The sequence below is a fragment of the Scardinius erythrophthalmus genome (assembly GCF_964197995.2).
Source record: "Scardinius erythrophthalmus genome assembly, chromosome: 1".
NCBI classification, from domain to species: domain Eukaryota; kingdom Metazoa; phylum Chordata; class Actinopteri; order Cypriniformes; family Leuciscidae; genus Scardinius; species Scardinius erythrophthalmus.
In genome coordinates, this window is record NC_138221.1 from 70,419,466 (window position 1) to 70,436,851 (window position 17,386).

The window sequence follows — 17,386 nt, forward strand, 5'->3', positions numbered from 1 at the left end:
TAAGTGTTTTCATAGCAACCGGAGCTTCTAACCAGCTGCGATCAGCCATTGGCTCTTTTACTTAGTTTTTTCATAGTTATATAAGTGAAGCGTCTTATATCTAAAGTTGTTTTAGTGTATCTGTGTTAGCTTTTGAGGTCACCGGTATGCAACTGTACTCCCAAAATTATCTTATTGATTTAAAATTTACACACATTTTAAAACCTCATACTCAAGAGTGTGTCTTTAATGTGATTATTAATGCAATATAGGCTAGTGATTATTATTTTTTTATTATTATTATTTGTATTTATTCTTATGATCGTGTACACTTTTATGGGCCCACTTTTTTGTTTTTCTTCAGAATACAATGTGTAATTGCATGTGTACTTGTATAATTAGCCCATGTTAAATCTAGAGTCTATATATAATCCATATAATCCAGTATCATTTCAGTATTAGGGCTACAATACAATAAATGTATTAGCGATTCCTACTAAAGAGAAGGCTTGGCTTATGAATATTCATTACGCTGTGATGTTGGTGCTGATTGGCTAAAAGGAAGACGCTTGTAAGGTGAAGAATTGTGAAAGTAAAGATAACTCAGTTCGTTTTTTAATGTATTAAGTTTCATTGTACGTTGTATTTATTATTATTCATCACCATTTTTTTTTCTGTCTGCTTTCTGTGTGTCATTATATTATATGCAAAACAGTCTTGCCAGTAAAGTACTTGACTTTTGGTGGCTCATGAATATTAAAGACCGGCTTCTGAATGGTTACTAAGCAACGTCAGCATTACCTAATTAATATTCATACGTTCAGCCTTTGTCGTAGTAGGATTGGTAAATTCACGTGTAAGGGGCGGGGCGAGTGTGATGACGTGTGACGGTCGCTGTGAAACGCCGATGCTCGTGTGTATGTGTGTGTGAAGCGCTTATTCCGCTGGATGTTATTGATCCACGCGAGCTGAACACCCTTCCTCTGTTCATAAACACACCGGGTTACGGATTTATACGAGGACTGAGATAAATAACATCAGTTTATGCCGCATATTCCACACAAAACAGGACCTGTACATTATAAACCCTTCATTATAAGGAACACATCTGTGTCTGGAGCGCGTTCTCATCACATCATTTCAATATTTTGCATTAATCTGCAGATATGGACGAAGACAATCAAGGTAAGACCATCGGGTTTACACACACACACATATATATATATATATATATATATATATATATACAGGGCCGTGCACAGACCTTTTGAGGGGCATGTGCTGAAACTGAAAAAGGGCACCCCCCTCCCTTTTTTTATATCAAAATTATTTAGTAAGCCTACATAAAAGGAAGAAATGGTCACGTCTTCATGACAAATTCAATAACACAAAATAATAGTCTCAAAAGCTTTAGATTTATTCACGATTAATAACAACCATAATAATAATATAGATAATATAGATAAACAGGGTTTTAAGGGCCTCTTAACCTAAATACAACAGCAACCTTCTGTTGCTCTTGTGTACTCCCTCTTTTTTAAATTGCATTTATAGAAATATATGTCAAAAATACTTGACTCATACATAAACATGTTAACCAAATAATACAAATTAGCTTACAAAACCAAACAGAATAGCTAAAAAATTCTGTTTTTTTTATTGAACTTTATGCACCTTTTTATGAACTTTGCAGATAAATATATATATATATATATATATATATATATATATATAGAAAGAGAGAGAGAGAGAGAGAGAGAGAGAGAGAGAGAGAGAGAGGGAGAGAGTTCAGATGCAAAAGCCTCTAAGTGCCATCTAAAAATTTCTTCTAGAATGATAATTTTTATCAAGCTCGTATATTTAAGTTCAGTGATTTCACTTAAATGACAATTAATAGCTAATCTTCATTGCCATTTAAGTTAAATAACTGAACTTAAATATATGAGCTTTATAATGATCATTCTAGAAGAATTTTTCAGATGGCACTTAGAGGCTTTTGCATCGGAACTCTTCATATTCTCTTTTTTAGCTATTCTGTTTTGTTTTATAAGCTAATTTGTATTATTTGGTTACCATGATTATGTATGACATTGAGAAGAGGGGAAGGTAGAGCAATGAGTTAGGTATTTTTGACAAACTATTTTGAAATATAATTTGAGTAATTATGTCCAAATCAATTCCAGATTATAAGAAACTATAGCCATACCTTTACTATATCCAACATGTATCCGCCTACCTGGCAAAAATTTGATACTGTGCTGTGGAGGACAAGGGATGTTGGTCTCTTGAAGGTCTCTTATTCACTAAAAATATTTCACAATATTACTGTTTTTGCTGTATTTTGGATCAAATAAATGAAGCCTTGGAATGAATTACATCATGAATTACATTCTGCATGATACAATATAAAGATTTCACAGTGTTCTTCTGTAATGTTTTTTTTTTTTTTTTTAGTTACTACTACAACATTAGGCTACTGTAGTAAAACCATGTTTTACTACATTTTATACATGTGAGGATGAGCGGAGAGTATAGAATAATATAGATTAAAAATTAGCTAGATAGCGAATACATGCATATTAACAGCCTTGAATTAACCATAATTGAATATTATTACCATAACATGATTATCCTAAATGTTAATAAATTAAGTGTATCAGCAATCATAAATCAAAGAAGAAATTTCTTAGAAATATGTTACCTAGGTGATGAGGATCGCTTTGTGTAAGTTCCAGTACGAAACAGCGCGGGGGCGCACCTGTTATGATTTTCCGATGGTAAAAACAAATTAAATGTTGTTGTATTACTTATCAATATATAGTTTTTGACCAGCGAATGTGTGCAAATGTGCATTTTTTTGTCCGTCATTAAAACGGCGCAGGCGGTATCACATTACATTTTCATCAACAGGTTACAAACTAGTTTGTTTTTCCTGTTGTAAAATACATTTAGCCAAAATCGCATTTTATAAAAGATGAAATACTACTGTATGCACAGGATATTTAAGTTATTTGCGTTAGGCTATGTATTGGCTATGACTAGATGGCAAATGCTAGCCTAGACCTCTCTCTCAGGCGACGTCCCACATGTCTCAGTGAGTCATCAAATAAATAAAATATGAGCGTTTATAGACTGTTTAGTAGTACTTATTCAAACAACAAGATATTTATTTACCCTTCGCAAAACTTCGTTCAGCTGCTGTCTACTGTGCGTCTGCTTGTGGAACTTCAGTTGATTCAGTCAATATAGAGGAGGCGGAGTTATCAGTTTACTGAGAGCTTGAGGATCGAATAAGATTTACACAAGCTCGGTTTAAGAACTTTCATTGGCTAAATATTTGTAAAACAGACAGACAGACGTAAAGGATGACCAATAGCATTGAAAAAAAAAAAAAACACCACCAAAAAAAGGGCACTTCGGAGTGTGAGGGCAAAAAGGGCATGTGCTCTGCATAGGTTGAGCCCTACCTGTGCACGTGCCTGTATATATATATGTACACACGATCATATTATGGGTCAGTATGGCATTAGACACAGATGTGTTGAATCATTAGGAACGAAGAGCATTGCATTTATTATTTATGTGCATTTACTCAGCCATTAAAAACCCAAATCTAAAAACCATTAAAATTCCGTGTGTGTTTAATGACTATCCAAATGATTCTGCACAATGCCATCTTTAAGATATGGTCATTTTCATTTTAAGGCCTAATAAAGTGTGTCTCTTTCAGATAACTGGACAGGTATAACTTATTTGTAATAGACATTAAACTATACAGTAGAATTGATGTTTTGAACAGCACACTCACACATTCACAGAAGTCAACTGCACATGTGACACTGGATCAGCTTTAAACAATGCTGTTTTCCCAGTCAAATGAGAAACTTGAATGGCTGTAGGTGCAGATTTGAGACAGCGTGGATGACCTACATGTCAGACTGCCAGTGTTTGTCCAGAGAGACTGTGAGCTGATATGAGTATTGATTTAATTTACTCAACACCATATCCCCCATGCTCCAGCTTTTCGAGGATCACCCGCCTAATACAGCAGCTCTACGGTTGGGTGATGCATTAATGATGGGTTAATACATATGTATATAAACATTATAGGATATATATATATATATATATATATATATATATATATATATATATTAGTGCTGTCAAATATAGATTATTCACGATTAGTCGCATCCAACATCAAATTTTGTAAATATATGTGTGTTTATGTACATATTCTGGTCTCTAGATATTGCTTGGATCATAAATCGAATCAGAAAAGCCTAAAAGGCAAACCTGAGGCAAAAGTTACATGATTTTACGCCTTTTTAATAATTGTTGGAGTGTGTTTTTTGCACTGTTGCCTCATCATGGAGCTAATCCATGGATATTAGTGCATGTGTTGTTATATTTTAAGAGATGGTTCTCTTAGGAAAACTACAACAGTTAGCATATTCAAGGCATATTAGCTCTTTCTGCATTCCCACAATGCTGTGTGTTCACTCTGAGGAGTTGGCGAGAGTCCGACTGGTGTGTTTTGACAGTGGTTTGGTGGTTCAGTCAGAGCAGCGTCTGGTCTGATGTGGATGATGAGACTCTCTCAGCTCTTCTGCTAACGCCGGGGTCCTGCTGGGGAACAGTAGTCAAAGCTGTGGGAGATCTCACTCGGGAAGTGCCAGTGAACTCGCCAGCACACCGCCGTATACACACACTGCTAAACCCTTCATGACTGTTGAACTGAACATAAAGAGAAATATAGGATTTCTTAACAAATTTAATCTGGTCAGTCTTAACCCTCTTGAAAAAACAAACAAAAACGGAGACATGTTAAACCATTTAAAACACTGATTTATGATTTATGATTTATATATATGATTTATATATGATTATAGGAAACACTGATATATATATATATATATATATATATATATATATATATATATATATATATATATATATATATATATATATATATATATATATATATAAACATACCAGAATGAGTAGAAATTGAGTATTGAGGAGAAATACACTACTGGTCTAAAGTGTGAAATAATTAAGATTTTCACCAAAGCTGCATTTATTTGGTGTGAAAAATAATAAAAACAGTGATATTGTGAATTATTATTACAATTTATTACATATTTGATGTCAAAGCATCATTACTCCAGTCTTCAGTGTCACATGATCCTTCAGAAATCATCATAATATGTTGATTTGATGCTCAAGAAACATTTATGATTATTATCAATGTTGAAAACTGTTGTGCTGCTGCTTCAGATTTTTGTGGAAACCCTGGGACAGGATCATTCAAAAGTTTGGGGTGAGTAAGATTAAAAAAGTAAGAAAGAAAGAAATCATACTTTTTTGATCAAGGATGCATTGAATTGATCAAAAAAGACGTAAATAAAGACATTTATAATGTTACAATAGATTTCTATTTCAAAGAATTGCAGTTGATTGAATAATCCTGCTAATAACTGAAATCAGCATAATAGAATTATTTCTGAGGGATCAAAATTCAGGTTTGCATCATAGGAGTAAATTACATTTTAAATATATTACATGAGAAAACAGTTATTTAAAACTAATAATTTTTCACAATATTACTGTCTTTACAGTTTTTTTCTTATTAAATAGCGTTGGTGAGCAGAAGAGACTTATTACTCTAAAAGAAAAAAATTACTTTTGCCAAGTAAATTTCCTTTAATCACGCTCAAACATTCTCCACTTTGACCCAAATTATTTTAAGGGGAAAAAAAATGACTAAACAAATACACGTCTTCCCACTATAGGCTACTGTAGAAAAGGTCCAAATGATGTTAACTTCTTGGATGTTAATATTATGTTATTCAATTGTAATATCTAATGGTTCTCACTGGTTTTGTGCCTGTAAGGCTTTAATATATAAAATAATGGGACACCAAAGTGTACCATATTCATAAAAAAGTGCCATGATGGATATTATTAGCGATGTTTGTTTGGCTCATCTAGAGTCATATCTATTTACCAGATATATAAAAAATACTTAACTGTGGTCTCTCTTGAGTTGGTCCAGTAAGCAACCAATCAGCAAGCAGTCACCTTCAAAAGCTCTAGAATCCTAAATAATGGTCATCAAATGGTTTTGTTGCTTTAATTGTTAGTTAAAGGTACTGTTAAAAAGCAATTGTGGAGATGCTAGCAATGACAAGTTAGCTTTGAAAGCATGAGATCCCACCCTTCCCTTCAGAGCGCCTCCAAAGCCACGCCTCCTTCAAATCACATGAACACACACAGCAGAGTCTGCAAAGCGTAACGAGAAACGGCGTTAAACCACGTCATATCTCAAAGCACATAACATTACAATAATAATGAATGTAAACAACTTACAGACCACCTGACTGCTGCAGATTATTTTCGCAGTTGATGGTGTTGATATAGAAACGCAGCTCTGGGTTGAACGTCACGGGTTGCCATCTCGTAATTACGGTCAATGACATGGTGTAAAAGCAGCATCTTCACCAGAGAAGATGTATGTAAAAAAATATATATATATTAAGATCATTTCTATTATTGATTGCTATCAGGATGTGAAGAGAGTTTCAACCAGAATAACAAACTTTAGTTTTTTATGAAAAACATTGCCTACCCTTACCTTTAAATTGATTGTGATTTATGTGCTTGTGCCCTAGCAACCAAGAGCAATCTAACAACACCCTAGAAACCATGCAAAACATCTTGGCAAATAGCTTAGCTTTCATATGCGTTTAAGTTCTTGTCTGTTGAGTCGGATCCCTGAACCGCTCCGATGTTTGATCTTGATGCAGCTGAATTTGCCTTTAAGCCAAAAAGAGATTTAAGCCTTGCGTCAAAATGTAGTGTTTGTGCCAACTAATGTCATAATATGGCATTTGAAGTGACACAGTCATAGTAGAACTATTGCAGGATTGTTTTATGAGGAAAACAGTGTGTGTTTGTGCTGCAGGGCAATGGGGTGTTTCTCTAGGCATGATGTATTTTTCATTAAACCACATGACGTCAGCAGGGAAACACCACGAAACGCCACCATTAATTAATATTCAGTCTAGTGATTCACTGCTGACTTTGAACATGGACTTGTTTTAAACTCACCTATATTTTAGGTGTGATTGTCCAAGTGACTGGCAGATTAGTGAAAGAAAATTAGTGAGCTGTTTTGTCTAAATAGGTAGATACTTAATGACAGCATCCTAACAGTAATGAGTCTAATGACACTCGTAAGGCACTGTTTGAAGTGGCGCTACAGTTACATGAAACATGAAATATACATTGAAATATAAAAATGCATAGCACATGTTGATCAAAATAGTCAATTTTAAATTAGTTTTTTTTTTTTTGGAAAGTTTTTTAGTTTTGGTAAGAAATTTCAATAAGCTTTAGCTGTGTCAAGCAATACTTGTCACAGTTATCTTCTGTTTCTGTCTTGTTTAGTTTTAGTCGTAGTTTTTATTGTCTGTTTTATATTCTGTTATCATGGTTCCTAATTAGTCCAAACCTGTTTCCTGTTGACTTTCTCATTCCCTTGTGTAGATTTCTCGTTACACTAGTGTCTATTAAAGTTAAGTTAAATTAGCGTTCTTACTGAGTCACGAATCATCCATTGGATTTTACTACAAGCAACCCCTGACAGAACACAAGACTGAGACAAGATTTTCATAGGAGATTTAAAATGTATATTCCCGCAGTCCACCTCCTCCAGGATTGAGGATCACACAGGGGACTTTCTCAATCTGTCGTTGCTGGTTATGCCCAGTTCAAAGTCTTTGTTGCCTACCTCCAAGTCTCCTTAGTTGTTGATGGTCCATCCCAGCCTCCCTCTCCCTCCTCCTTTGCCTGAGCCATTCAGTTCATATGCCTCGTCTCTGCTGTCTGCTTTCAGCTCCTTGGATCATAGATCCCTCAGCTCCACCTCAGACCTCCAAGCCCTAGACTCCACCTCGGCCCTCCGACCCATCGGCTCCACCTTGTCTCAATGCTCCCTCGGCTCCATCATGGACTGTCTTCCCTCGTGCTCTGCTGGGCTCCCTCGTCCCTCTGTCTCCACCTTGGTCCATCGTCGCTCTGGCTCCACCTTGGTCCATCGTCCCTCTGTCTCCACCTTGGTCCATCGTCGCTCTGGCTCCGCCTCGGACTTCCGAGTCAGCAGCTTCGCCTTGACCCTCCACCCCTCTGGCTCCACCGGGCTCCTCCTTCCCACTCCCACTGTCTCCGCCCTGGTCTGCAAAGCCCACACCTTCACCTCGATCACGCCCGCCTGCAGCTCAACTGTGGCCCTCCAGGCCTTCGCCGTCACCCTGGCTCTTCAACTCTTCTGCTCCGCCTTGGTCTCCACCTCTACCGCCTCCACCTCAGTCAGTCGTCTTCCTGGTCTAGCCCAGACTCTTCACCAAGTGAAGCTGCTTCCTCCATTGGCTCCTCCGGGGACCTTCTTCCGTTCATGACTCTGGGTCATCCTCCTGCTCCTCACATCTCTGGTCTGGGTCCTTCTGTCTTCACCATGGCTCCACCATGGCCATCGTCTCCTTGTGTTCTTCCTCTGCCTGCTCCTCATCCTCCTTCAGAGCCCCCTCCCTCCTTCCAGACTTTTTTTTGCAGCACAAGGGCATGCTTTCCGGGAAGGGAGAGTTATGAGGAAGTTATGTTATGTCTTTTTTAGTTTTAGTCATCTGTTTTTCCTGAGTTCTAGTCATTAATCTGTTTCTAATTAGCCCACACCTGTTCCCTGTTCTGTTGATTACCTTGTGTATTTAAACCTTCAGTCTTCCTCAGTTCTTGGTCTTGTGCTTATGTTATATTCCATTGTATTGAATTCTCATTCCTAGTGTCTATTAAAGTTATATTATCATTTTTTTCTGTGTCACGCATCATCCTTGGATCTTTATACAAGCAACCCTGTGACAATTCTATAGGTTAATTTATCTAGAACTATCTTAAACCTTTTTCCAAATTCTTCTAATTTAATAATACATGCAGTTTTCATGGCCTCTAGCTGGCCTTAATAAATCACATGAAATAGCAGTACTTCCAAAAACTGTTTCGTCTCTGTAGAGAACCATTTAAAATGACTTAGTGAAGGAAAACAGTGATTAATAAACAGAGCGGTTAGCATCCTCACACTCGGTGCTCGGGCCCTAAACTGGTGATCAGATTCAGGACTTAAGATACTGTTCTGTATTTAAATATACATTTTAGCCTGAAATTTATGTTGAATAACAAAAAAATCATGGACACGTTGTATGCTAACCACCAATATTAACAATCCTCTTGACACATCTGCCATCTTGCATGATTATTTCTCCTGAGCTAGTTGCAAAGCATTGTAACCCTGGCTTTTTTTGTAAAGGATACTTGTGAAGCTGCCTAAGAATTTGGCCAAAACAAGGTATCTATCTTAGAAGGCAGCATGCCTATGACACCTTAAAATGCAGCCTGGGAGCTCAGGAACAAAGCTTAGGTTTCAAGGTGAGATTAATGCATGTTACTAAAACCCTCCGCTTTGACATCAGCAAATACTGTTATCTAAAGCAGCATTCATTGTGCATGAAAACCAATTTTATGCCCTCCAAGTGTTTTCTACACCATTTTTCTTACCAGCTTTTATTGGGGACCTCACCTTGCTGTTCATTAAACTGGTCCAGAGATTGTAAAAATAGTTGACTCTGACTCTAACATTAGCACATAGTACAGGGTTTAAAATTTAAGAATGCAAAAATTAGAAACACATTTGCACAAACAATACGGCAGTTTCAGGAATTTAGGTTGGCGCAGGGAAAACTAAAGACTCTTTCACCCCCTCTTAAAGGAAAGCAGACTGCAGACGAGTCTCTGGAGTGTTGGAGCATGTGGCTGATTGCATTCCTGGGCAAGAGAGCCACTCTTTTGAAGAGCAGTATTTTTCACTGATGGAATGGGATGCGAGCAGTGGAGGTGAAGGAGAATGGATTATGTAAGAGATCGTGGATTGTTTGGATCAGGAAAAGGTGTATCGTGGTCTGGTCTCATTCTCTCCTTCCTCCATTCTCTCCAGTATGTGTCCTCAGAAAGAGGTTATTGAACAGAGATTTGCTTGAGGAACACATTGTTCTTTGTCGTAAACCTTTGAGAGTTATAATTTTAACATTTCATTCTTTCACAGATTGTCCTCAGAACTTGGCAGTTCTGGCTTAAGCAAGCATCACTATTATTATTAGATTAAACCTCAAAATGGAGACGTGCACTGATACTTTTCTAAACAATCAAATGTACTGTTTGTGTACTGTATGCCGAAACAGATTGTAAATCCTAAAGACTTACACTAAAGGAGGGACCTGGACCATATCTTTGATCAGAATGTCAAAAATACTTATATATGGCCACAATATACTTCAAGCGAAATAGAAAAACGACAAGGTTTTTAACAAAATCAGGCCAAAACGAAGTTTGTTTGGTGTTCATTAACCAATATGGTATTCAGTATATCTCTGCAAAGGTATTTCCAACTCCTTTTTACCCCAAGAGAAGAATGAAAATGAACTTTGCCGTTTGTACAGTATATCGCAAAGTAATAACCAACTATTAACCAATGAGAACCTGCAGGTCACTTGTGAATGTACTGTAATTCAGTTGCATTCGGTTTGTCTGTATGCAAATTATTCTGGTTAATGATTATTGTTTGTCAATAGTTAATTAAACAACAGAATCCTTTGGGTGTGTGTGTGTGGATCATTTCCTTTGCAAATAACTATATGCGTCCACATGCTGCTTTCCTGGATTTATGTGGGCTTTTTGTTGGCAATGCACTTTTAAGATGCTGCATCATTCAAAATTCATACTGTTTGACACGCAGGTCTACGGAGACGTGTGTGTGTGTGTGTGGTTAGTCACGTTTGGCCTATATGGGTCACTTTATAGCCACATTGTCGGCTTGATGAAGTATACCAACAGAACAATCCTTCATCAGCTGCTTTACAGACATTTTTGGAAAAGAAATCATGTTCTTTCACAACAAGTTCATAGTGACCAAGGCTGTTAAACACCAAACATGGCAAAGAAAGAAATCATCATGAACTAGTAGTCTGTGTTAGTTGTGTTAGTGTATATTCCACGTCCTCTGAAGACACATTAGCCTTGTATGAGGACGGAAATACAAGATGCCGCTTGATGATCTTCCCCTCTAGTGAACTGAACTCAAGAAGCTCAAATCAAACTCAAAATGAGTTCAACACATTGACATTTCTTGAGTTAACAGCTCACTGGAAATCTTGCCCTGGTTGCAACAAAAACCCCTTAAGCCAAGAAAACCTTATTCTAAACCAATTATCACTAAGGGTTTTCTTAAAGTCGTCACGAAACGGAAGTTGCGATAGTCCTTTCTTCCCTATTGTGACGTACTGTATATCTGAGTGAAGCGGCGTCTGGAATGAGAACAAATGTAGGGTAATAATGAGGTGCATGGATAAATAATTAATAATAAACCATGCAATATTCTATAAAACAGTAAGAATCGTCCATTTTGATTTCATGGTGACTTTAACTTGGGGATTGCTGTAACTGGCTGTGAGTCATTTAAATGACTTTTTTTGTCATTTGATTTCTATTTCGGCAGTATTTGCGTCCGCAGTTAAATCACCAAAGACACGGAAATGTCAAATATGTTCCGATTAGCTGTGTGTATTGGCACATTTTACAAAACTTACACATATAGGTCCAGACTGGCAAAGTACCTTGAACGTGTCTGGTTAGGAAATGACTGAATGAGTTCAACAACAAGCACAAACTAGCATCTCTGTGCGTAATTGCCTGTGGACGCGTGGCAAACGTAGGTTTGACATCATTTGTAAAGTGTAGCTGGTTAAATGGGTCACAGCTCATATTCCTGACAGCTGCTGTAGTGTGAGTAAGAGGCTCTTGAAGCGTGAATCAGCAGTCGAGGGCTTCACCTGTGTTATTTCACCACCAACACCTCATTACTTTCAACAATCTGCTGTGGGTGGAAATCACTAATTGCTAGGTTTGATATAAATAGTTTACTGTTTATTCCAGAGCTGGTTACAAAAACGAGTTTATATGCCTTAAATCCATTAAAGCCGTTGGTCTTTGACTTCAAAGAACACATTTTTGTTGACGTTTGAAGCAGAAAGTGAAGCAATTTTCAAACAAAGGCCCTGTCCACACTACTGCGTTTTCGTTTAAAAACGAGCGCTACGTTTGCACCTCCCGTCCACACTAAAACGGCAAAAACGGAGACCCAAAACGGAGAAGTTTAGAAACGCTGCCGACCCGTTTTTCCTTTTGAATCTCCGGAGGGCGTTTTAATGTGGACGGAGATCAATTCTAATACGCAGCTGAAACGCTGGTGTGGACGGAGATCGTATTCGTTTTAATTCTCCGTTTCTAAACGAAAACGCAGTAGTGTGGACGGGGCCTAAGATTCCTAGGTTTCTTCATAGACTAAAAGATTTCCCTTTATTTCACAACCTCTTCTAAATAGCTAAATGATTTCAGGTGTTTTTATGAAATGAGAATAGGCTCATGAACACAAAGAGTATGACCCTATAGGTTACTGTGAGAAAACTCTGCCATTTTTCTAATGCGATTTGATTATGTATTGATATTTTCCCACCACAAGCACAAAGTAAGATGGTAGGGTTGCATCAGCCCTTCACAAGGTCTTTCTTTAAAGTCCCCCTGTAGTCAATCATCAATTATCCCTTAAAACTCTTCTTTGATCACCAAAATTACATATTTACACGTTTTCATGCCTTAAAATACCTTGAATGTAACTCTAAACCCTTGCCTCATTTAGTATGCGCTATGAATATGCAAATGAGCCCCGCCTCCACTCACTCACTCAGCTCAGAGATCCACTCGTTGACGATCACACGTTAATCTGATTGGTCACAAGGTAGTTTGTGACGTCAGAAACACCAGCGATTTCAAAGCGTGTTTTTGAGACTGTCTTTGCTTCACTGCAGTTTTAAGGAGGAAATACTCAGCAATGGTGTCGACTTATGAATTTGCACAGGAGTTTGAATATTAAAAGCTGGATTTTCACCACAGGGGGACTTTAAAATCAGATGTAAAGTTCACTTTAGTACATTTTGGTTGCATAACAGATTCAATGTACCTTGTAATGAATCGTACATTATAATCATATTGTATCACAATGATTTTTCCATAACAGAGTTGAAATAGTGAGGTTGAGGACAAGTGTAGAAGACCATGAACCATGTAGTCAAAAATACTTCCCCAGACAGATCAAACCATTATCATAAGAGGAATAAAGTGGGGGGGGGGGATTAATTGATTAAACTATTTATGGGGCATTTTATAACCTATTAAATTGTAATGCTGATTATGGGGGCATAAAAGTTCTGATAAAAGTAAAACCTCAATCGATTGAATCTTAGTAAAGTGATGATAAGATTAAATAAAAAAGTGTAATGTTAATTAGATGAATAGCCACACAACAGCTGTTGTCCCAGAGCTTAACATGTGTCTCAGATTATATCTTCATTTAAAGACTTGGGCCAGCTCTCTTCCTCTACATCTCCACAGCTGGACTTAAACTAACAACGGCCCTTCCATAGTTTATAATTAAACCCCAAAGTCACAAGGAATTCAGTTCGTAAGGACCGAATAAAACACCAGCGACTGAAGAATGTCTCATGAAGCAATAAAGATCTGCCAGGACCGGACGCTCAGTTCCCGTCGCCCACGTTTCAGCAATAATAGCGCGACAGAGTGATTTTGTCTTAGCTGTCCCGTCTCACACAACAGAGCTCAGATTCCTCAGATCCAGATGTGCTGTCTGGACAGACGGGGCCAATATAAACAGGCCTGTTAAGGTGTCCAGTTTGTCTCATTCGTGGCTCTCTATCAGACGGCTGGAATCGAAACTCATTTCCTGACTGAGTCATTTGAGGCCTCGGGGATTTCAGAAACGAGCTCTCACTGTCCCATCTCAGAGGAGACACTGATTCCCCATGCTAACCCAGCAAGCTATAGCCGTCATTTCACCGTCTAGGTTAACTATAGTCCGGCTATGAGTAACCCACTTCGGCCAAAATAACCTTGAATTTGATTACATGGAGACGCGGAAGCGACAAAAAGTAAATTAATAACTAATGATCTTTGCAACAGAAGTTAATCAATCAAAAACCAACTTTAGCTGGACAATAACTTTATTCTAGAGCTGCTGTAAAGCCACAACAATCTCTGTTACTGTAATTTCCTATTATCACTGTAAAGCTGCTTTGAAACAATCTATATTGTTGAAAGCGCTGTATAAAAATGAAGGTGACTTGACTTGACATGTAGTTTTTGCCAAAATAACTTGCGAGATGTGTGATATTCCATCATGTAAGCAAAGTAAACAGTGATTACAAGGTGTTTGGTTTCATTTCTTTGACATGTTATGTAACTGATGACTAGTCTATTCTTGGGCTATGGTTAGACGTCTATTACGTTTTCACTGACAGCCCACATTTTGCCTTGTTTTAGCTAGGGATCGACCGATATGGATTTTTTAGTGCCGATGCCGATACCGATTTTTTTTTTCATCAGCCTTAGCCGATGACCGATACGGGCTGCCGATTTTCTTGAGCCGATATTTGGAGCCGATACTGCTTTTTCTCCCTCAATTTACATCATAAAAATGACACAATGATCATGATGATAACATGTTGCAAGTCTCAATTTAAAAAAGGATCCTTTATTGAACTTAAAAAATATATATTTAACAAATAGTAAAAACAGGTGAGGTAGAACAAGCAAAAAAAGAGTTCAGTGCTGAAAATACTGAAAATAATTATTTAAGCATAATTTAAAATGAGCAAAAGGTACATTTGTTACTGTATTATTTATTAATCTTTGGTAATCTTAGTTAATAAAAATACAACTGTTCATTCAGCTTTTCATTCGTTCATGTTATTCACAGTGCATTAGGCTAACTAATGTTAACAAATACAACTTTTGATTTCAATAAGGCTACTATAATTGGTTAAATTAACATTATCTAAGATTAACAAATGCTGTAGAAGTGCAGTTTATTAATAGTTAATGTTAACTAATGAAGTTAACTAGTTTAATACACTGAACTTTATTATAAAGTGTTACTGATTTGTTATACACCGATCCAGACGTCTGGTGAGTTCAGTGTTGGATAAATCAGTTGTTATAATGTATTGCCATACATTTAATAGAATCGGTTCAAATGAGTCATTAGTGCGTGAATCAGAGGTTTCATTAGTGGACGTGTACGTGTTCGTGTGATTATACCGGCAGACAGTTTAGGACATCGCACAAGATTTGTGTCAACACAGAAAACATTTCATCACTGGATAGGTTTTTGGGTTTATTGAAAGTGTGGTTTGTGTCAGCTGAATGTGCGGAACGTACGCTTTTCAGAGAAGACAAGGAAACGTTTTTTTTTAGCACAAATCACATCCAGCGGTAATTCAGGAAAAAAAAAATGTCCCAATCCTCCACATGAAACTTCGCTCTTCCGACCTTTTACCATCATGTCCATTCTCAATTGATTTTGATAAATATGCGCGAGGGAGGGAGTGCAAGACAGTTTGAAGACGGTGAGTGTGCGCGCGCGCGGCCAGAAGAGGGGCGCGCTCTCTCTCTCTCTCTCTCTGCTCGTTCTTTCAGCAACATGCGACCTGTCACAAGCGCAGTTTTCAGTCATCAACATCACTCAGCGATCAAATAAGGCTTTGGCGAGATAAAAATTCGCTTTGGCGACCGCAAAAAAACGCAATATGTGGCGGCCGGTGTTGATTCTGTGGCGCACTGCCACGAATTAGTCTATGTGTGGGGAAACACTGGAGAGAGACACACACCACACGCGTCCAAACCTCTGCCAGGTGGTCGCTGAATAAAACTCCCACAAATACCACGGAACAACGTCGGCATTACTTAATCCTATGACCAGTGTTCGTAACAGCTTCCATACGCATACGAATAGCCTACAACTTAGCTATTTGCAGCTCCCTAAATACAATGGCAAGCAGTTTTATAGAGGCATTCGGCATTCGCGTTTTCCATTTGGACCCACAAACTTGCTTAGCTATAGTTGCAAGTACATATAGAGCTACGTGTTAACACTTTCAAAGTGTATGTCAATATTTCAGCTAAATTAAACAGTTAAAAGATGCTTTGGAAGTTTAAAACTTATCGTTGTCTTGAAGAGCAGATTCCAGCACTCTGTTAGTGGGGGAGGGGCAGTGCAGCGTCTCCAGCAACACAGAGCTGCCTGTGGACGCCTGTCTGCCGGGACAAAACTATCGGCGAACGCAGCAGTGTATCGGCCGATGCCGATACACGTAAAAAACGCAAATATCGGCCCGATATATCGGCCGGCCGATATATCGGTCGATCACTAGTTTTAGCCTAGATGCCAGGGATGTGGATGGCTATTAGACATCTTTTAAAGCAAATTTGCTTGCCGGGAATGGAGAGCTGCACCTTGATTGACAAGGAGATTTTATCTTTGATTGGATTCATTCCATTACTAGAAGGAGATGAGTGATGAAATCCAGATGATCCTGCCATGATCATCATTCAGAGCCACTCTATTAAACAGATTAAAATTTGAGCCGCAACAAGGTTAGATGGCGTTCACCAGACAGGTAGAACTTAGGTTCCTCTGACCTTAGTCCTGTTTAGCCAGACGTCTGACTAACGGCTTAAAGTCTGGTCCCTCATTGCAAGTTATTCTGGTCAAAAAGAGCCTACTAGAATAGGAAGAGACCGTTTGACATGTAAAGCAACCAACCACAGTTCATTTTAGCAGCAGGTAATGGGAACACCTAGGCCCTATTTTAAGAATCTAAAGTGCACAAGTGCGTGTCCGAATCCACTTTTGCTAGTTTAACGACGGGAAAAATGGTCGCCGCTCCCGGCGCATGGTCTAAAAGGGTTGACCATATTCTCTTAATGAGTAATGGGTGTGTTTTGTCCCTATTCTCTTAATGAGTAACAATGGGTGTGTTTTGTCTCTATTCTCTTAATGAGTTATGGGTGTGTTTTGTCCCTATTCTCTTAATGAGTAATGGGTGTGTTTTGTCTCTTTTCTCTTAATGAATAATGGGTGTGTTTTGTCTCTTTTCTCTTAATGAGTAATGGGTGTGTTAACGTGCAATAAACCAATCAGAGTCTCATCGCCCATTCCCTTTTAAAAGCCAGTTGTGCTCACGCCATGGCTGATTCGCTATTTACATGGAGGAATTTACAAGCGGAAAAACTGAACGCTTCTATGCTCGTGCGCGAGGTTAAAGCTGTGTGTGTGTGTGTGTGAGGTTAAAGGTTAAAGCGAGACCATCTACGGTAACAAGTGTAGCACGTGTTGGACCCGACTATAGGCGCACATTACTAACGCGCTCTTTAAATAACAAAAGAA

The 17,386-nt window shown here is 38.1% G+C and overlaps 1 protein-coding gene across 2 annotated transcripts in view; it reads left to right on the plus strand.

Moving 5' to 3' along the window:
* The first annotated feature begins 596 nt into the window (after positions 1–596).
* Positions 597–17,386, plus strand: part of cyth3b (cytohesin 3b) — a 51,006-nt gene continuing 34,216 nt past the window's right edge. Inside the window, exon 1 of one of the 2 annotated variants that reach the window (XM_081366057.1) lies at positions 597–1,164. In XM_081366057.1, the coding sequence (XP_081222183.1) occupies positions 1,146–1,164 (19 nt within the window). In that variant the 5' untranslated portion in view covers positions 597–1,145. The remainder of the gene's footprint in view (positions 1,165–17,386) is intronic. The other variant, XM_081366058.1, reaches the window with a different exon arrangement.